Raw genomic sequence first — 22,065 nt, 5'->3', positions numbered from 1 at the left:
GCACTGACCGTTTGAAAGATCACCCTACCTAGCATGTTCATCAATATGTGGGGAACGTGTGCACAGAGTTTGTGCCGTCATCTCATGGCATGACCAGTGTATGTATATTGCCCATCAGAATTGCTTTTAAAAAGAATTTCCAATTATATAGATTAGAACAAAGCTCATTCAAAGCACGGAAAAGAAAACATGCTGTGAAAATGTTATTTTATTCCACTGTGTTGCAAGTGAAGCATGTTAAAAAGAAATGTCGATGAAATCAAGTGGGTCCCCCGACTGTCCCTTGAATTTGACATTCAGTCTCAAAATCCAACACAGTTGCAAGGACAAGTAAATGAACAATCTTTCTACCTGCCTTTCAATCAAAGATTCCTTTGTGCTTACAGCAAAAATGCTAACACCTAGGGATTGTTTCTGGAGGTGGGGTGTGGTCCTGTTGGGAAGAGAGCGGATTTAGAATGCAGCATTTGTTTGACAGCTACAGCTGGAGCTGGGCAGTCACAGACACCTTTGGAGCTTGTCGAGCAGCTTGATGCAAAGGCGCGTGCGCAATTGTACCCTTCAGTGGTGCTACCTCAGAGCTTCGTATTGAGTTAATGGCTTGCTAAATTCTTGTTCTTCCAGGGGAGCGGCTTCTCCCTATAAAATACAGAATTGTCACCGGCCGTGGGCTCCGCGACCCTTCTGACACCCGCCCGCGACCCACCCATGGGTGGGTCGCGACCCACACTTTGAAAAACCCAGCCATAGTCCACTGACCCTTCTGAAGTAAAAACGTTCTCCTTATTTGTGTGTGAAACGGAAGACCACTTATTTTTAAACAGTGTCCCCGAGTTCCAGTCACACCCACAAGGAGAAACACCCTCCCAGCACCCACCTTGTCAATTCCCTTCAAGATCTTACATATTTCAATAAGGTTACCTCTCATTCTTTGTACCTTTGGAATTCACCATTGGAATACAAAGTCACTTTTGGAAATACTGGGACAATGTTTTGCTTTGAATTTCCCTGGCATTGAAAAAGGAAAGTCACATGACAAGCCGACCCTTGGTATATTTTAAACACATGTTTTCCCAACAGAACAAAAGACAAGGAGTTTAGGGAGAAGACTTAAGTGGGGTCCCTCCTGGGTCCTTTTGTTCTCCAACCTACCTGGTACAATTCAAGCCCTGTTTGCTGACTGTGATTATCCAGGGATGCCCTGCTGCAGACACTTCTTAAAAAAGCCAAACTCAGCACTACTGTCACCAAGTTGTCCACATCTTCAAATTGGAAGCATCGAGATCATCAAATTCAGCCTGAAGCCATCCAAGTGATCCAACTACAGACTGCTATTTTTTTTTAATGAACTCTGACCAACCCACACTTCCCCATTCTGTAATCTGTGAGTGTATGCACGCTCGTGCGTGAGCAAGGCGATGCATATTTAATCATTTAAGTTAGATTGGTTTCAGTATAATTAAGTTAACCTCTTTGTTGCACTCAAGAACACCTGATCTATTGGTTCCTTTATGATCACAGCATGTAATCAGTTACGTATGAAACAAATCGGCAAGTTCAAATAAAAAGTAAAAGAATTCAACTAAAAAAAACCTGCTGCAGTCAAATGAGGAGAGGGCAAAGTGTGGAGCCACTTCACCCTTCCTCAGTTAGTTGGTCTTCAGCTAACTGGCCTACTTTTACCTACTTTATGTCTTCTTCCTTTCTTGAATACAGAAGCTGCTTTGCTATTTTCCAATCTGATGGGACCTTTCCAGATCAAGGAACTGTTGAAAATTAAAACCATGCATTTATTATCTCTGCAGCCACTTCTTTCAGAATGCTAGGATGAAGTCCATCAGACCCTGGTGACTTGCTTGCTTTTAGTTCTAATTGTTTTCCCTGTGCCCTTTCTCAGGTGATGGTAATTGTTTTAAGTTCTTCCTTGACTTTCACCAGCTGATTTAAAAGTATTTTTGTATGTTATTTGTGTCTTCTACGGTGAAGACAATGGCTGAAATCCTCCGGTCATCAGGGTTCATTTTCCTGCTGGCAGTGCACCCCCGTCAGTGGATTTCACAGCAACATGGGGCGATTTCAATGGGAATTCCCATTGATGAACGGCTGAAGGCTAGAATCCCACCGCCAGCGAACGGCACGCGGCCGAGAAACACACGGCTGGGGGGCTGGAGAATCAATGCTTCTGTCATTTGTATTTCCTGTTATTAATTCCCCCAGACAAGCTCTCCAGAGGATGGACATTCACTTCAGTTACCTTTTTCCCTTTTAAATACTTCATATTTCTGGCAAACTTTCGCTCATTCTCCCTCTCACTTCTTCCTTATTACCTTTTTAGTCATTTTTGCAGGTTTTTAAATTCTGGCTAATTTTCTGATCTATCACTAATCTTCACAGAATTGTACACTTTCTCCTTTAATTTAATGTTATCTTTAACATCCCTCGTCGATCATGAATGGTCTAGTTGTCCTCTAGTCTTTCTATCTCACACGAGTATATCTTTGCTGAACGTTATGAAACATCTCCTTAAATGTTCGTCATTGCATTTCTAGTGAACCTACCTTTAACCTATTTCTTAGTTCACTTTCATCAGCTGTCTTTAAACCCTTCTATTTATCATTATTTAAATTTTAAAAGTTAGTGATACCGTCTCTTTGCCCACAAACTGAATGCATAATTCAATGATGTTTTGATCACTGCTACCTGGAGGTTCCTTTATTATGAGCTCATTAATTAACATTGCCTCATTGCACACGAGTCATGAATAACCCGTTCCTCAAAGGAATTGTCCTGAAAACACTCATGAACACATCTTACAGTGCTGATCGGATTCAGCCAATCTATATGTAGATTAAAGTCACCCATGGTAATTGCAGTGCCTTTCTCAGAAGCCCCCATTATTTCTTCCCATGTACCCCGCCCTAGAGTGTCATTATTACTTGGGGGCCTATAAACTATTCCCACAAGTGACTTCTTCCACTTGCTATTTAATATTTATACCCAAACTGATTCTACATCTTGATCTTTAGGACGAAGGTCATCTCTCACTATGGTACTAATGTCATCCTTAAGTAACAGAGCAACCCCACCACCTTTTTCTAGTCTTATGTCCTTCCAAAATGTCAAGTACCCATGGCTATTCAGGTCCCAGCATCGATTACTTAGCAACTATGTCTCTGCAATGGCTATCAGGTCATATGTATTTATTTCTATTTGTGCCGACAATTCATCTGTTTTGTTACGAATGCCACAGACATTGAGGCCATTTCACTATTTTTGCAAACTCTGGCCTACTCTGCTGTCTTAATTTTGTATGCTCTGCCCCTTCCTGCCAACTCCCTTATTGGCATTGCCCTTATTTCTACCTTGCTCTCTTACCTTGTCCTCTAATTTATCACATTTTCTTTCAAGTGATCCCTCCTCCCCATTATTTAGTTTAAAGCCTCTCTACCTCCCTACTTATACGGCTTGCCAGAATACTGGTCCCAGCACAGGTTCATATGAAGACTGCCCCAACGATATATCTCCCACTTTCCCCAGTACGGATGCCAGTGTCCCATGAATAGGACCCCATTTCACCCACACCAATCTTTCATATACATTTAATTTCCAAAACTCCCTTAGAGGTTCTGCTTTTTAATTTAGCTCCTAAATAATCTTCTAAATAAAACTCCTTGGCATTAACCATGCCTCTTGTCGTCGGATTACATCTATATTTTCATTATTATACACAAGCTTTCATCTTGTATTACCTTGAACAGCAAGAAAAAAGAAAAAATGATCTAAAAAAAACATTTATTGCAAAACTAGAGACGCCTTTGTTTTCTCACTGTTATGCTGTTAGAAACTTTGCAGGAAACTACTGTTCCATCTTAAAGACCAGATATATCTTCCAAACTTTCAATCAGTCTGTCAGATAAAAACGGGGAGAGAAAGTTTGTCTATATTTACATTACCAATACCTTTCCAAGAATCATTTAATTTATATATGTTTCATACTGACAACAGGATTATCATGTGTGAAATAAATTTGCAACAGTTAATTAACTATTCCTTCTCAATGTTCATACATATACAAAATAAAGTAGCTGGTGTTGAAGGCTTAAAAACAATACACCATACATTGTTCTAATGCACAATAATGCAGTGTTATTGTCTAATCAACATTACATTAAATATGCTCAGTTTGAATACTTAAAGCTTACCTTGAAGTTTAAGCTGGAAATAACAACCTCCCCATTTGGGGTAATAATTGGAACATTCTCACAGACAATTCCCACATCAACATCGATAACTTGTCCTGACAGGCAAAATAAAATGAAAGAATTGTTCCAAATAGTACAGAACACCATCGGGCCATTACGTTTGTATCTGCTTGAAAATTCATTAATCGTGCTCAACTTGGCTCCAATACCTACTGCTGTGAAGTATTTCATATCCATACAATTTCTTGCTTGAAAAAATTCCTCCTAATCACCTCTGTTCTTTAGTACTAACCCTATATTGATGCCTCCTTTTTACCAATTTACAATTAAGTAGTCTTTCATATTATCTTAAACATTTCCATAATGTGACTACAATTTTCTTTTACCTCCATCACTACGAATTTGAATTTAAGAACATCTCCCATCATAGCTAGGTTTTTATCCCTCATATCATTCTTGTGAATCCCCATTCTACCTTTTCCATTGGCTCTGATAAATGTGTATATGATGTGGTGTCCAGAACTGCGTAGGATTACAACTGCCACCTAACCAAAGCCTTCTATAGGTTCCACATAATTTCCATGTTTTTGTATGAAATTCTTCCATATATAATATCCAGTATCCAATTTGCCTTGATATGCCAGTTTTCAATGACACTCCCATTTTTAAAGATGTTTCTAATCAGAGATTGTGCTGTCCCTCTCTTCCATTACAGGTTCTTCTCTTTTTTCCCCCATATTTTACTACTTCATATTCATCTGTTAAATGATATTTGGTGGTTCAAAAATGAACATCTTGTCATGAACGTTTGCACATGCACATTTCAAATAGGAATTTGCATTGCAGTTGAATGTTGAGGGAAAAGCTGTTTTGAGTTTACTGTGCACGTGATCATTTTTGGGGAGGAGATCAGGGCATTAGTGAGCTCACATTTCAAAAACAAAATTGTAGCTTTAAATTCCTCGATATCTAGGGGGGCGCACTGGTGCAGTGGCTAGCACTACTACATCACGGCACCGAGGACCTGGTTCAATCCCGGCCCCGGGTCACGATCCGTGGGGAGTTTGCACATTCTCCCCGTGTCTGCGTGGGTCTCACCCCACAGCCCAAAGATATGCAGGATAAGTGGATTGGCTACGCTAAATAGCCCCTTAATTGGAAAACAATTTTTTTTTTTCTTTTTTTAAAAAATAAAAATTCCTAGACATCCACTTCCAAATTCAATCATTTCTGGCAATAAATGGCTAACCCAGCTGTTCATCATTCCATTCAAGTCTGCATCCCTAGGACTTAAAGGAGCAAAGATGAAGGTGGTATCGGGGGAAATGGCCAGGGTTAGAGGCAACAATGGTTTTAATGGGGGCTGGGGTGTCAAAGGTGGAAGTGAGGGTGTGGTTGAGCAGATCGGTAAACTGCAGAAATTTCCTGTGCAAAAGGCTGGACAGTTGGGATTTTGAAGGTGTAGTTGCGAATTAATTGAGGAGTTGCTTCTAGGGGTGGACACAGAAGGCAGGAGGGTTGGGAGGTGGAAAGTGGTGTTGGTGGATAGCAAAGCCAATGAGAAATCCCCTCTCTCAACTGCATCCCCCACTCCCAATATCTACTCTCCTACCTCCAATTTCCTGACCGACTCTGTCAATCTGATATAAACCAGCTGGCAGCAGGGATGAAACATGCTGTAGGACACATTCCAAAGTCTCTGGCCAGGCGCATGAGCAGCATCAATATTATCTTGCATATTTGGGAAGGTATTTGGGATGAGACTTCAGACATCATGCCAGCAGACACAGTGATTTGTTTACTGAAGCTAGCGTGAAAATTATGCAGAACATGTCAGACATGTATTAATGGCAGTAGAGCGAAAATTCAAGGTTATCGTTCAAACGCAGATTACGGGCAACAGTTGTGGGAAAATATATCCTGATCAGCAATTCGATACTTACATATTTGAATTAATGCATTTGCAGATTTTAAATTCCGAACACAGATCGGAAACCTGGTCTTTTATTTGAACCATTGATTACCTTTTTGTTCCAAAGGACCTTCAATGTGTAATCCATGTTTCACTTTGTTGCAGTCATTTTCAATTTCCTGATTGACCGTGGACCTCTTATATATTCCCCTCTGAACTTCATCAAAAACAGAAAATAAGTTGTGCACTCGAGCTGTGTAGCCTGCCAATTCAGTGATCTACCAAATTACAATTAGAGTAAAATTAGAGAAAAGAATCAACACGGCCACTATCATTTGGACACAACATTATTTCTTTTAAATATATGTATGATTTACTGAATTGCTTTCTTTATTTCTGGGAAGAAATTTGTTATGTTCTGCCACTTCAATTCCTGCAAACCTGACCTGTGCAACCCACACAGCTTCCATCATTAATATCTCTGAAGAACACCACACAGACATAGCAAGACAAATATGTCTCCCCATGACCTTAATTTTCATGGTGAGGCAGTACCACAGTGTTAAAGTCATCCTGATACTGAAAAGTACACATAAAAGAATACTTTAAGATAAAGCCACGCAAATGGCTTTTCTTGCAAGTACTAATAACATTTCAAATAAATTTGCACATTTTATCTGCAGGTTGAATGCAGAAAAATGTTGTTGGGCCTAGATCACCCCGTCAGGATTGCTGAGCCAATATTGTTCATTTCCTCTGCGGTCTTCAGATTAGAAATAGGCAGAAAAGCATCTCCTGCAGAAGCTCAATGGGCTGATTACATTTGGGGGGAGGAGAGGCCATACCCCCTTTTATGGCAGCTGCTATCACATTCAGGTACATTTATAAATGTACGAACTATGAGTGAGTGAACGGGGGCGCGAGCGAGAGAGCGGAGGGGGGCGCGAGCGAGAGCGCGGCGCGAGCGAGAGCGCGGAGGGGGGCGCGAGCGAGAGAGCGGAGGGGGGCGCGAGCGAGAGAGCGGAGGGGGGCGCGAGCGAGAGAGCGGGGGGGGCGCGAGCGAGAGAGCGGATGGGGGCGCGAGCGAGAGAGCGGATGGGGGCGCGTGCGAGAGAGCGGATGGGGGCGCGTGCGAGAGAGCGGATGGGGGCGCGAGCGAGAGAGCGGATGGAGGCGCGAGCGAGAGAGCGGATGGGGGCGCGAGCGAGAGAGCGGATGGGGGCGCGCGAGCGAGAGAACGGATGGGGGCGCGCGAGCGAGAGAACGGATGGGGGCGCGCGAGCGAGAGAACGGATGGGGGCGCGCGAGCGACAGAGTGGATGGGGGCGCGCGAGCGAGAGCGCGGATGGGGGCGCGCGAGCGAGGATGGGGGCACGAGCGAGAGAGCGGATGGGGGCGCAAGAGAGAGCGGATGGGGGCGCAAGAGAGAGCGGATGGGGGCGCAAGAGAGAGCGGATGGGGGCGCAAGAGAGAGCGGATGGGGGCGCAAGAGAGAGCGGATGGGGGCGCAAGAGAGAGCGGATGGGGGCGCAAGAGAGAGCGGGTGGGGGCGCAAGAGAGCGCGGATGGGGGCGCAAGAGAGAGCGGATGGGGCGCAAGAGAGAGCGGATGGGGGCGCAAGAGAGAGCGGATGGGGGCGCAAGAGAGAGCGGATGGGGGCGCAAGAGAGAGCGGATGGGGGCGCAAGAGAGAGCGGATGGGGGCGCAAGAGAGAGCGGATGGGGGCGCAAGAGAGAGCGGATGGGGGCGCAAGAGAGAGCGGATGGGGGCGCAAGAGAGAGCGGATGGGGGCGCAAGAGAGAGCGGATGGGGGCGCAAGAGAGAGCGGATGGGGGCGCAAGAGAGAGCGGATGGGGGCGCAAGAGAGAGCGGATGGGGGCGCAAGAGAGAGCGGATGGGGGCGCAAGCGAGAGAGCGGATGGGGGCGCAAGCGAGAGAGCGGATGGGGGCGCAAGAGAGAGAGCGGATGGGGGCGCGCGAGCCAAAGAGCGGATGGGGGCGCGAGCAAGTGTGGATGGGGGCACGAGCGAGAGAGCGGATGGGGGCGCGAGCGAGAGAGCAGATGGGGGCGCGCGAGCGAAAGAGCGGATGGGGGCGCGAGCGAGTGAGGATGGGGGCACGAGTGAGCGAACCAAGGTGGCAATGCCAAGGTGCTCCTTGTTCCAGGGGACCACCCTGCGCTGTCCCCGACCACCCTGGGGCCTTCGATAGCCTGGGAGGCTTCCCCCGGGTGCCATTCCGCCTCGTCCACGCTTGTGTGGACCAATACTGAACGGTGTAAGGCTGTGGCCTTGTTGGTAGATCCTGGGTAAGCACGAGCGAGAGAGCGGATGGGGGCGTGAGCCCCCATCCGCCCCTCGCTCGGGCCCCCATCCGCCCAAGTAAGTTTAATATCTACTTAAGCGAGCGCTGTTTTGTCACACCTCCTTTGGGCATGATTCTGATTCCGATGCCTTGTGGGACTTGGCTATATCCCGCAAGGCGTAAAGCTGCCGGGAAGTCCGCGGGAGGCCTCTCCTGGGATCTACCAGCTGCATTGCACACTTGCTCGAGCTCACCGTGGACGGTAGATCCCACTGTGTTTTTGAACCCACCAAATGATTGTTAGAAGTGAATGTTTTAAAATGCTATAAATGTAATACACACAACATTCTTGAAGTTAGTCTTTTTCCACCGATGATTATGCCGCGACAAATATTTTTAGTTGCACAAATGCCCAAGTATATGTTAATGTATTGCTGAAAAATAGCAACTGCATGAGAAAAGGTGACTGATTGATTGTAAGTCAATTCGCTAATCATTCAGACGCTTTATAAATTGTTGCTCCCTATGAAATTTGGCAGTATTCATGCGACAACCGGCATTTAAATAGCATATTTGATTGGATTGAATTTATTATTGTCACATGTATTAGTATACAGTGAAAAGTATTGTTTCTTGCATGCTATACAGACAATGCATACCGTACATAGGGAAGGAAGGAGAGACCGCAGAATATAATGTTACAGTCATAGCAAGGTGTAGAGAAAGGATCAACTTAATACGAGGTAGGTCCATTCAATTCTGAAGGCAGTAGGGAAGAAGCTGTTCTCGAGTCAGTTGGTACGTGACCTCAAACTTTTGTATCTTTTTCCTGATGGAAGTTGGAAGAGACTATGTCCGGGGTGAGTGGAGTCCGTAATTATGCTGGCTGCCTTTCCGAGGCACCGGGAATTGTAGAGTCAATGAATGGTAGACTGGTTTGCGTGATGGATTGGGCTACATTCACAACCTTTTGTAGTTTCCTGCGGTCTTGGGCAGAGCAGGATCCATACCAAGCTGTGATGCAACCAGAAAGAATGCTTTCGATGATGCATCTGTAAATGTGGGTGAGAGTCGTAGCTTTCCATTAGTCTTCTGCGAGCTTTCTTAACTATTGTGTCGGCACAGGGGGACCAGGACAGGTTTCATAGAATTTTTTCATAGAATTTACAGTGCAGAAGGAGGCCATTCAGCCCATCGAGTCTGCACCGGCTCTTGGTAAGAGCACCCTACCCAAGGTCAACACCTCCACCCTATCCCCATAACCCAGTAACCCCACCCAACACCAAGGGCAATTTTGGACACTAAGGGCAATTTATCATGGCCAATCCACCTAACCTGCACATCTTTGGACTGTGGGAGGAAACCGGAGCACCCGGAGGAAACCCACGCACACACGGGGAGGATGTGCAGACTCCGCACAGACAGTGACCCAAGCCGGAATCGAACCTGGGACCCTGGAGCTGTGAAGCAATTGTGCTATCCACAAGGCTACCGTGCTGCCCAAGGTTGTTGGTGATCTGGACACCAAATAACTTGGAAGCTCTCGACCCTTTCTACTTCGTACTTAGATAGATAAAGAACTGGCTGGGCAACAGGAGACAGAGAGTAGTGGTGAAAGGGAGTGTCTCAAAATGGAGAAAAGGTGACTAGTGGTGTTCCAAAGGGATCCATGCTTGGACCACTGTTGTTTGTGATATACATAAATGATCTGGACAAAGGTATAGGTGGTCTGATTAGCAAGTTTGTAGATGATACTAAGATTGGTGGAGTTGCAGATAGCGAGGAGGACTGTCAGAGAATACAGCAAAATATAGATAGATTGGAGAGTTGGGCAGATGGAGTTCAATCCAGGCAAATGCGAGGTGATGCATTTTGGAAGATCTAATTCAAGAGCGGACTACACGGTCAATGGAAGAGTCCTGGGGAAAATTGATGTACAGAGAGATCTGGGAGTTCAGGTCCATTGTACCCTGAAGGTGGCAACGCAGGTCGATAAGAGTGGTCAAGGAGGCAAACAGCATGCTTGCCTTCATCGGACGGGGTATTGAGTACAAGGGTCGGCAGGTCATGTTACAGTTGTATAGGACTTTGGTTAGGCCACATTTGGAATACTGCATGCAGTTCTGGTTGCCACATTACCAGAAGGATGTGGATGCTTTGGAGAGGGTGCAGAGGAGGTTCACCAGGATGTTACCTGGTATGGAGGGTGCTAGCTATGAAGAAAGGTTGAGTAGATTAGGAGTCGTTGGAAAGACGGAGGTCGAGGGGGGATCTGATTGAGGTCTACAAAATTATGAGCGGTATGGACAGGGTGGCTAGCAACAAGCTTTTTCCAAGAGTGGGGGTGTCAATTACAAGGGGTCACGATTTCAAGATGAGAGGGGGATAGTTTAAGGGAAATGTGTGGGGAAAGTTTTTTTACGCAGAGGGTGGTGGGTGCCTGGAAGGCTTTGCCAGCGGAGGTGTTAGAGGCGGGCACGATAGCATCATTTAAGATGCATCTAGACAGATATATGAATGGGCAGGGAACAGAGGGAAAAAGATCCTTGGAAAATAGAAGACAGGTTTAGATAAAGGATCTGGATCGGCGCAGGCTGGGAGGGCCGAAGGGCCTGTTCCTGTGCTGTAATTTTCTTTGTTCAGTCATAGGTGTATAAGGAGTATAGTAGGGGGCTGAGGACACAGCCTTTGGAGGGGGGGGGCGGGGGGGTGTTGTTGCCTATCCTTGGTGATTGTGGCCTGTTGGTTAGAAAGTTCAGGATCCAGTCAGAGGGAGGAGCCGAGGCTCAGGTGTTTGAAGATGAGTTTCGTACCTGTAATGGTGTTGAAGGCTGAGCTGTAGTCGATAAATAGAAGTCTGACATAGGTGTCTGTGTTATTTAAGTGTTCCAGGGTTGAGTGCAGGATGGAGGAGATGGCATCTGCCATGGACCTGTTGCAGCGGTAGGCGAACTGTACTGGATCAAGGCAATCCTGGAGTCTGAAGTTGATTCGTGCTATGATTAACCTCCTGAATCACTTCATAATGGTGGATGTCAGAGCCACTGGACGATAGTCATCAAGGCACGCTGCTTGGCTTTTCTTTGGTACAGGGATGATGGTCATATTCTTGAGGCAGATAGGGACCTCAGATTGTTGTAAAGAGAGGTTGAAGATGTCTGCGAATACCCCCGCCAGCTGATCCGCGCAAGACCCGAGTGCTCGTCTGGGTACCCTATCCGGGCCAGTGACTTTCCGTGGGTTGACCTTCGAGAAGGCTGCTCTGACGTCTGCAATGGTGATCTCAGATACAAGTTCATCTGAGGCTTCTGGAGTGGAGGACGTGCTCTCGCTGACCTCTTGCTCAAAGCGTGCATAGAATGCGTTGAGCTCATCAGGGAGGGGTGCGTTGGAGCCGGCGATTTTACATGCCTTCAGCTGTAGACCGTTATGCCTTGCAGACCTTGCCATAGTCGGCTGGGGTCCGTGTGGCTAGCTTGGTCCGGTACTGTCTTTTGGCATCTTTGATGGATCTCCTTAGATCATATCTGGCTCCTTAGATCATATATAATTATGTCAGATGTCCTAAGGTGCTGTGTAAATGCAATACAGAGGAACACAATGATCCACAACACTTTAGACAGGGATCTGCTGTTCATAATTGATGATGAGCATCTTGGCAAATAAACCATAATTAATACTAAAATCTGATTTACCGAATTTGTTCTCATTACAAATTGTTATACCATAGGCTTGCCTTTAAAAAGCCTGTTTTCCCCACAGGTATAATCTTCTCGCCTGGACGTAAAGTCTTAAAAAGAAATTAAATGCAACTGATAATTCCTGAAAGCATCAAAATAATGCAGCAATCATGTCTTGAGAAGCTGAGCTATGCTGGACATAAAGATAATTAGGCTCCAGACAGCGCAGAATATTTTTGAAAGTTCTACGACATGATTACAAGTTCTGCGACAAAAACTATATTTGGCGCAAACAGATGATAAATAATACACCAAAAAGCTTTGCAACCCTAATAACTCACTTACCACATCCATTATAAAGATATTTGACCAGAATTTACCCATTCTTAGGTCTCTCATAGGTCAGAAAACAGCTCAAGGATTACGGGCTAATTTCATGAGAGAAACATAAGCTCAGAGGAAATACGATAGAAGTTGTTTTAAATTATTTATGGATTAGATACTATGCAGCCTGCTGGCTATTTAATGTGCAAATCAATGGAAGGAGCTGGGGGTCATGCGTAGAAGATCCTGAGGAAAAGATGTTGGATAGATGTTTCTTAACAGTGGGTATGGGTCCCTATTGAAGCATGTGGTGAGCCATACAAGTTCCGGCAAGAGGCAGGCCTTTCCAGTTATGAAAGCTATGTTGTGGGTTTGCTGCAAAAAGCAGCATTTATGGATTATTGTGATTACATTTGAGCTTTGAGAATTTTCTTATGCTTTCTTTTTTTTGCCTTTTCTAGGAGATTGCAGAACTAAGGAAGTGGGCCAAGATATACCAAGGTATACGTGGCTTCCAAGTATCCGGTGATCTCGCACAATGCTTTAGTCAATTTGTACATATCAGTTTATGAGGAATGAAAATGTTCCTGCTGCTATAATAAAGTAAAGTCACAATCAGCTACATCTAGGGATCAGCAGCCTTTTCCCCCCCGAAGAGCATTTTTTTAAAATTGGGACCTGCAAGAAGAAAATTCAGTATTTCTAAGCCAAATACTTGGCAAATTACCAAGTGTCTCAGGTAAAAAGCAGAATTTGCAAATATATTAAATAAAATACATATATTGAATCTAGGTATCAATAGGAGGGGAAAAAAGCAAAATTAAAATGAACCTAACTTTGAATTTACCTATTTATTAACTTTTTCTTAAATTATAATTTTGTCAGTCAAGTCTTTAAAACAAACTTAAACTTAAGATGCAAAGGATTAAGACGACTTTTCAGGTGTTGATTCTTCCGTTAGAAACAAATTCCAACAACACAAAGAATATGATTACCTTCGCGATACTCAAAACAATAATAGTGGGAACACTAAAACCTGTTGCTTGAACCAAAAGCATTATATGTAACATGGTGTAGCTATACCACTTCAACAGTTTCAGAGCACAATGATGCTCTTGGTTAAAATAATTATTTGAAAACACAAGCGCCTCATAATTAGCTTTATGACCTTGCAATAAAAACATGGCAGGGGGACTGGAGACAGGGGTAGTATCGGTGTATTTTGGAAGAGGAGAAGACACCGCTGGAAGGGATCAAGGCAAAGTGAGAGGAAGAGTTGGGAGAGGGTATGGAGGGGGGGTTCTGGTGTGAGGTGCTCCAGAGGGTGAACGCCTCCACCTCATGTGCGAGGCTGGGGCTGATACAGCTGAAAATGGTTTATAGAGCACACCTTACAAGGGCGAGGAAGAACCGGCTCGGAGGGGGTAGAAGAGATGTGTGAACGTTGGGGGGGGTTTAAAAAGTTGTTTGATGAGGAACAGTTTGGCTACGTGAATGGATCTAGTGTATTTGATATGTTGATGAGCCAAGCAACACTTCAAGCAGATGTTTATAAAGTTGGTAACAATGGGGTAGAACATTAAGGGTTTAAAATGTCAGAATTTCACAGGAGGAGACAATGTGCGAACATTCCACCCCCTCACATCAGGAAGGAGGTTGCAATAAGAAAGCTCCTGCAGAAGGTATACATCAACAAGCCTGCTTCTGCAAAAGGAATTATCAGTCCACCTGCTGCTCACCTCCCATCACGCCAGCCTGTATGACTAAGACCACTGTGTCAACAAACAACAGCAGACGCCTGCAGCAGGAATGGAACCAACATGTGGCACCCTTAAAAGCCATTTCCTCAAAACAGATCCCACCACCCACCCACCCAGTTTCAACCTGCCTTGTCAAAATCCGGCACTCCTCAACCGTGTCCGTACTGATCAAATCCTTTGTGCAGCAAATTGGCACAAGTGAGGCATTACAGGGAACCTGGGCTGCAGCTGTGGTGCGCCCCAATCAATGACTCACATAACTCAAGACATTCCCCTCCCGGCAAAGTTCAGCCAAGGGCTCTGAGAGCTCTAATTAGCTATTGCGGAAACTATTGCCTGGCTTGGTGATTGCTGCACATGCTTACAAAAAAAGCAGGAATAGCTGTTTGAACTACCATCAAGCTGTATCTGTGAAGAAAGCCTGCTCGAACAACCAGATGTTTTGTCCTACATCACAAGCAAACCCAACAGAATAACTGCCTGGTGTGGTTATTATTACTAGATGGTGCTTATATTTTATAAAAACCTATAGGGGTTGTTGGGGAGATTTTGCTCTGAAATTAGAGAAATAGGTGTTTGAAAGTGGGTAAAGTTAAGGATACTGTGTATAACCATTGAGTTAGTACAGTGTACTTCTAGTTGACTTTATTGTTTATTTTATTGTGTAATAAACATTTATTCTACTTAAAGTCATAAAAGTAGCGGGGACATCATTCTCTGGTTTCCAAATCTTTCCTCACATTACATTAAATTGCAAAATACAATTGAGACCAGGTGTTTCAGGTTTTCCTTCTGGGATTTGGAAAACCCTGGCATTTACCATCAGCTATACTCTTAACACTAGCCACAAAGATATATCAGGACAGATCGTTTAAAAGATAGGTTTTAAGGAAATTCTTAAAGGAGAGGTAGACATATGAGTAGGTTCAGGGAGGGAATTGAACAGCTTAGGGGTTCTTTGATTGTAAGTAAAGTCACTAATGTGAAGTTTAAAAACTGGTATTGCTCAGGAGGCCACAATTGCTGGAATGCAGAGATCTGAGTTGTAGGGCTGGAGGTCACAGGGATAGGGAGGAGTGAGGCCGCTGAGGAATTTGATAACAAGTATGAGAATTCGAAAATCAAGGCTTTGTTGGACTGGAATTCAATGTTGGTTAGGGGCAAGTATAGGGGTGATGGGCAAGCAGCACTTGATGCAAATCAGGACATGGGCAGCAGGGTTTTTGAGTACCTCAGGTTTATGGAGAGTAGAGTTTGGAAGATGGGGCATGAGTGCATTGTGGTACTTGGATTTAGAGGAAACAAAGTCAAAGGCAAATAGAGTTTCAGCAGCAAATAAGCTGAGGGAGTGACAAAGACATGGGATGTTACAATGGTAGCAGTAGGAATTCTTGGGAGTGGAGCGGACATGGGGTTAGAAGCTGAGCTGAGGTCCAAATATGAGACCAAGGCCGCAAACAGTCAGATTAGCATAAAACAAAATCAGGAGAAGACCATACAACCCACTGAGCCTGCCCCGCAATTTTCTCAATATTAATTGGAGGAAACTTCTGTTCATCCTATCAACAAGACTGCTGCAAAATTCAGACTATTCAGCTCTGTTACAGTATTGATACAAGTGAAAATTACCAGGACATTTCTTTATCTGCCTGCACGTGGTTTATTACTGGGGCCTTTAGATACAACACAATGCAAAGACTGAGGGTGAAGATTTCTTATGTGCTTCTAAAAAAAAAAAATCTACAAGTTTCAGACTTATGTCAAAACAGGACAATTAAATTATCATGCATTTTCTCTGTTGTTTAAAAATCTTGTCTGGCCACTGCAGAAGAACATAAGAACTAGGAGCAGGAGTAGGTCATCTGGCTCCTCGAGCCTGCTCCGCCATTCAATGAGATCATGGCTGATCTTTTGTGGACTCAGCTCCACTTTCCGGCCCGAACACCATGACCCTTAATCCTTCAAAAAACTGTAAGAAGTTTTACAACACCAGGTTAAAGTCCAACAGGTTTGTTTCAAACACTAGCTTTCGGAGCACTGCTCCTTCCTCAGGCGAGGTGCAGTGCTCCGAAAGCTAGTGTTTGAAAGAAACCTGTTGGACTTTAACCTGGTGTTATAAGACTTCTTACTGTGCTCACCCCAGTCCAACGCCAGCATCTCCACATCATGGATCTTCAAAAAACTATCTATCTTTATCTTAATAAGAACATAAGAACGAAAGGTTCTTGTACGGGACTAATTGCTTTTGCATGCCTGGGGGATTGTAATGTTAATGTAATTGCAAAACAGCAAAGTGAGCTTCTTCATTTTTTCTGGAGGGACTAGATCTCCTTGAAACACTGCTTTTTGGACAAAAGTTAATTATGTACACTGCACTGCAATTTTCCGTTTTTTTTTTTTACAAACACATGAATAAAGCCACCTACATAAATTGCCATTTATTTGTGGAAATGGACTGGAACTTCATTCATATTCTTGTGGTGCACAATACCTCTTTGTATGAAGACATAATTCTTTCAATCGCATCAGCTCCAGCAGCCAGCAGATTGCGCGCAGTGGTGAAAGCTTCAGTTCGTTCACTAACCAAACTTACTTGCTTGTGTCCATCTTCTGACTCTTGAAAAATATATAATTATACATATTAAACTGTATTTTATGGAAATTAATAAACTGTTTTAATCATATCTGCTCTAAACATGTAATTTCCCTGATACAGAATATAGCAGCACTACAAGAGTGTGCAGAATCTAAATGCAGGACAATGCTTTGATGATCCATTTGGTTTGAATTGGAGAACATCGCATTTGTTTTGATCAGTCTTCTTGATATTTGTTGCAAATAAATTTTCAATGCATATACAAGATTTCTTATTTTCCCTCAAAAACACACCATGTATTTTCCTAGAGTTGTACAGCACAGTGAGTCATAAAAGGCTTAAAAGTATCAAACAGTTCTGAGATAAATAGCAGATCCAGAAATTGAACTTATCCTCTTTCTCAAGTAATACCAATAGATGCAAACTGATATTCCTGCAATTGTGCTTTAAATTGTTCGATGCATTGCAGTACTGTTTAGGGGCTGTTTAGCACAGGGCTAAATCGCTGGCTTTGAAAGCAGACCAAGGCAGGCCAGCAGCACGGTTCAATTCCCGTAACAGCCTCCACGAACAGGCGCCGGAATGTGGCGACTAGGGGCTTTTCACAGTAACTTCATTTGAAGCCTACTTGTGACAATAGGCGTTTTCCATTTCATTTCACTGACTATTTTATTAAATGTCGGGGTAGTTGCCCCTACAAAAACTATAATATAACTCATACCCTTCTGGTTTGTTGTACTGTATGTGGTAATTCCAATTTAAACTAAAAACCGCTGATAAACCAGTACAGTAATGAAAAGTCCTCAAATTAGATACAACATCATAAAAAAAATACTTATTCTGTCAATAATTTCCAAATAAAATTCTATGCTCTTGTTATGAAGCCAACTTGCCTGCTCATCAAGAGCAGAGATTGGGAACTCCAAGTCACGGCAGACTGGGAGTGGGCTGGGCACGCGCAGTTCACCATTTTGAGTTCTTTGGGCCAAGGATGGGCCCAGCATGTCGGTGTAGAAAGGCAAAAATGGTGCAAAAACACAGGTCAGGATCAGCGAGCATCATTGAAGACAAGTATCCCAGGTAGGGGACAGGAAAGAGGTCCCAAAAGGGAGAAGGGACAGGTGGAGGTCCCAGTTAAGTTAAGAAGAGGGGAGCAGAGAAAGAGACTCCAAGTAAGAGACGGGTTGTAGTTTAGCTTTAAAGAAAGTGGGCTCAAGAGAAACCGTGAAAATCCAAGAAAACCGCAGACGGTTGGCAACTCCACGCATCAGGCGATTGGGGTGAAGGTACTCCTTTGGAGTGGTAGTGTTCTGCTCAGCATGGCCAAAGAGCTGAACTTGTACTCGAGTTGTTATTTGAATGCATACTTGGGGAATCCAGGAGATTGGAAGGCTATGTGTCCCAAGGGTATGTGTCCTATTGAAAGGACAGGCAGATAGGCAGAAGGGGCAGAGTTGCCTTGTAGTAAGGAATGAAAGTAAATCGATAGCAAGAAACGATATAGCGTCGGAAGACACAGAATCCATGTGGGTAGAGTTGAGGAATCGCAAAGGAAAAAATACCCTGATGGAAGTTATGTACAGGCCCCCTAGCAGTAATCAGGATGTGGGGCAGAAAATAAATCAGGAGACAGAAAAAATATACAAGACAATATCACAATAATCATGGGGGATTTCAATATGCAGGTGGACTGGGGAAATCAGGTTGGTAGCGGATCCTTGGAAAAGGAATTCGTGAAATGTCTACATGATATTTTTTTGGAGCAGCTTGTGGTACAGCCCATTAAGGGACAGGCAATTCTGAATTTGGAGATGGGTAATGAGGCAGACTTGATTGGGGATTTTAAAGTGAAGGAATCCTGAGAGGGCAGTGGCCACAATATGATTTGAGAGGAGAAGCTGGAATCAGATGTAATGGTATTACAACTGAGTAAAGGTAACTAAAAAGACATGAGGGAGGAACTTGTCAGAGTTGATTGAAAAGGAGAGCCCAGCAGGGAAGATGGTAGAACGGCAATGGTAGAGGTTTTGGGGGGTTATTTAGGAGGCACAACAGAAATTCATCTCCAGGAGGAAACATGCTGAGGGGGAGGAGGAGGTAACCATGGCTGACAAGTAAAATCAGGGACAGCATAAATGCAAAAGTAAAAACATACAATGTGGCTAGGATTAGTGAGAAGCCAGAGGATTGTGAAGTCTCAAAGCAAACAGAGGACAACTAGAAAAGCAGCAATAAGGGGTAGAAGATGAAATATGGATGAAAATAACACAAAAGATTAAGAATTGTTTTTCAATATATAAAAGGGAAGAGAGGCAAGAATGGACCACTAGAAAATGAGACTAGAAGTAGCAATGGGGAACAAATAAATGGCAGAGGAACTGAATAGGTACTTTGCATCAGTCTTCACAGTGAAAGACAGCAGTGGCATTCCAGAATTTCAAGAGTCAGGGGGAAGAGGGGAGTGTAATGGCCATCACTCAGGAGATGCTGGGGAAGTTGAAAGGTCTAAAGATGGATAAATCACCCAGACCGGATGGACTGCACCCCAGGGTTCTGAAGGAGATAGCTGAGAAGACTGTAGGAGGCATTGGTGGTGCTCTTTCAGGAATTACTTAAGGCAGGGAGGGTCCCAGAGGACTGGAAAATGGCTAATGTAACAGCCCTGTTTAAGAAGGGAGGCAGAGGTTGGGAAATTACAGGCCAGTTAGCCTGACTTCAGTCGTTTGTAAGATTTTAGAGTCCATTATTAAATATGAGATTGTGGAGTACTTGGAAGTGCATGGTAAAATAGGACTGAGTCAGCACAGCTTTGTCAAGGGGCGGTCATGCTTGACAAATCTGTTAGTATTCTTTGAGGAGGTAACAAGGAAGTTAGACAAAGGAGGGCCAGTGGACATGATCTACTTGGGTTTCCAGAAGGCCTTTGACAAGGTCCCATGCAGGAGGCCGAGAAGTAAGACTCCACGGCATTAGGGGCAAGGATAGAGGATTGGCTGGCTGGCAGAAGGCAGAGAGTGAGGATAAAGGGGCCTTTTTCAGCACGGCAGCCGGTGACTCGCGGTGTTCCACAGGGGTCAGTGTTGGCCCACAACTATTCACGACATACATTAACAATTTGGAAGGAGGAACGGAGGGCATTATTGCTAAGTCTGCAAAAGATACAAAGATTTGTAGAGGGGCAGGTAGTGTTGAGGAAGTAGGGAAGCTGCAGAAGGACTTTGACAGGCTCGGAAAGTAGGCAAAGAAGTGGCAGATGGAATACAATGTGGAAAAGTGTGAGGTTATGCATATCGACAAGGAGAATGGAGGCATAGACTATTTTCTAAACGGGAAAAGGCTTAGGGAATCTTAAGTAGGAGTCCTACTTCAGGATTCTCTTAATGTTAACATACAGGTTCAGTTGGCAGTTAGGAACGCAAATGCAATATTAGCATGAATTTCAAAAGGGCTAGAATACAAGAGCAGGGATGTTCTGTTGAGGCTGTATAAGGCTCTGGTCAGACCCCATTTGAAATTTTGTGAGCAGTATTGGGCCCCGTATCTAAGAAGGAAGCACTGGCCTTGGAGAGGGTCCACAGGAGGTTCACAAGAATGATCCCAGGAATGAAGGGCATGTCATATGAGTAGTGGTTGAGGACTTAATGGAGTTTAGAAGGATGAGGGGGGGATCTCATTGAAAATTACAGAATACTGAGAGGCCTGGAGAGAGTGTACATGGAGTAGATGTTCCACTAGTAGGAGAGACTAGAACCCCAGGGCACAGCCTCAGACTTTAAAACTGAGATGAGGAGGAATTTCTTCAGCCAGAGTGTGGTAAATTGCGGCAGACGTCTGTGGTGGCCAAGTCACGGAGTGTCTTTAAGACAGAGATAGATAGGTTCTTGATTATTAAGGGGATCACGGGCTATGATGAGAAGGCAGGAGAATGGGGATGAGAAACTTATGAGATCTTATTATATAGCTGATACCACTGATGAGGAGCCCAAAATTTGGCACCCAAGAAAGATGCAATGGAAGTCACATGAGCAGCAGTCATAATTAAGCAAGCAATCTCAATGTTAAGTTGCTATTCACACGCCTTAACTATTTCTCAGAGCGCCCTTCAAAATGCACAAACTAGGGCTTCTAGAGTCAGTGGTTGCTGCGCTTTGAACAACATTGTAGAGCAGCAAGGACTGCAACTCCAGGTGGGAGATGAGCGCTCTGCATCTTTCGAGGAAGAGCGTGATGGGGAAAACACACCAGCAGCCACACACATTGCTGTCATGGACAGCCTGTTTCATGCACGTTTCAGTTAAAGTGAAGCAGTACAGCCACACCAATTCTAAACCCACTGTACTCCCCAGCCGTCCCACAAACAAGCCATCCTTTGACAGACACCCATTGCTTCTCTTTAAATTATACCATCCTTTTACAAGATAGAAAGTCACTGGCAGACGACGCACAAAAACAGGCAACACAAAATAGAGCGGTGAAATATATTTTATGGTACATAAACATGAAACTGAAATGTGACAATGTAGCACTGTTAATAAAGCGAAGTGGATATCCCTATGCAACAACAAATAATCTTCCTTTGTCTACTTACTTCTACATGGTGCAGCCCTTGTGGTTGTCCTTTGCGTTTAAGAGGCTGGGAAGACCCTGTCAAAGACTTCCCCACCTGCATCTGTACCATCAAGTCACGAGGCAGCAGGTGGGGCTCAGAATGAGGGGCAGGGGCAAGGAATCAGAAGTGGAAGTGCTTTGAACAAGTCCAACCTTACACGTGCCCTTTCTCCATCTTCCCGCTCAAGACCACACGCACTTAACCTGCTAGCCAAGAGCTGGAGAGCTCTCTGCTGAGTTTACCTGCCACATTTTATGTTCCATAAAGGTGGTCACTCTTTCCATGTATGTAGACATCAGTGCCAATGTCTGAGACATTCTAGCACTCATATTAGAGATGAACTGTTCCAATCATGTACATTGCAGCCTGAAAGGCTGGCAGGACTTCGCACATTTTCCGCTGCTGTTCCAAAGTACCCTCCTTCATTTGTGGACTCTGAAGCTCAGCGTCTGCATTAAGCTGAGCAGAGCTTTAAGGGTCTCGCAACCTTTCATGGGGAATTTCCACTGCTGTACTTGTCTCCACCACCTGCTCTTGCTCATTTCTGCTGTGTGTGATTTGCCATATGACAACCCAACTAGCTGCACTGACAGCCGCAAAGAGCTGTGCCTAGCTGAGCAGCTGAAGGATACACTCTAGTCCTGTGATGGCACATTCTCAAGAGTGACTGGACACCTC

General features: G+C 44.4%; 1 protein-coding gene across 1 annotated transcript in view; it reads right to left on the bottom strand.

The window, feature by feature from the left end:
* Window positions 1-22,065, bottom strand: part of LOC140388057 (ATP-binding cassette sub-family D member 2-like) — a 158,183-nt gene that overhangs the window by 104,091 nt on the left and 32,027 nt on the right. Inside the window, exons 3-5 of the mRNA XM_072471654.1 lie at window positions 16,674-16,798; window positions 6,227-6,392; window positions 4,203-4,297 (exon numbers count right to left, since the gene is read on the bottom strand). Coding sequence (XP_072327755.1) covers window positions 4,203-4,297; window positions 6,227-6,392; window positions 16,674-16,798 — 386 coding nt within the window. The remainder of the gene's footprint in view (window positions 1-4,202; window positions 4,298-6,226; window positions 6,393-16,673; window positions 16,799-22,065) is intronic.

Source organism: Scyliorhinus torazame, chromosome 13 (assembly GCF_047496885.1).
Source record: "Scyliorhinus torazame isolate Kashiwa2021f chromosome 13, sScyTor2.1, whole genome shotgun sequence".
Classification (NCBI taxonomy): Eukaryota; Metazoa; Chordata; class Chondrichthyes; order Carcharhiniformes; family Scyliorhinidae; genus Scyliorhinus; species Scyliorhinus torazame.
This window is presented reverse-complemented; position numbering and strand designations above follow the sequence as displayed.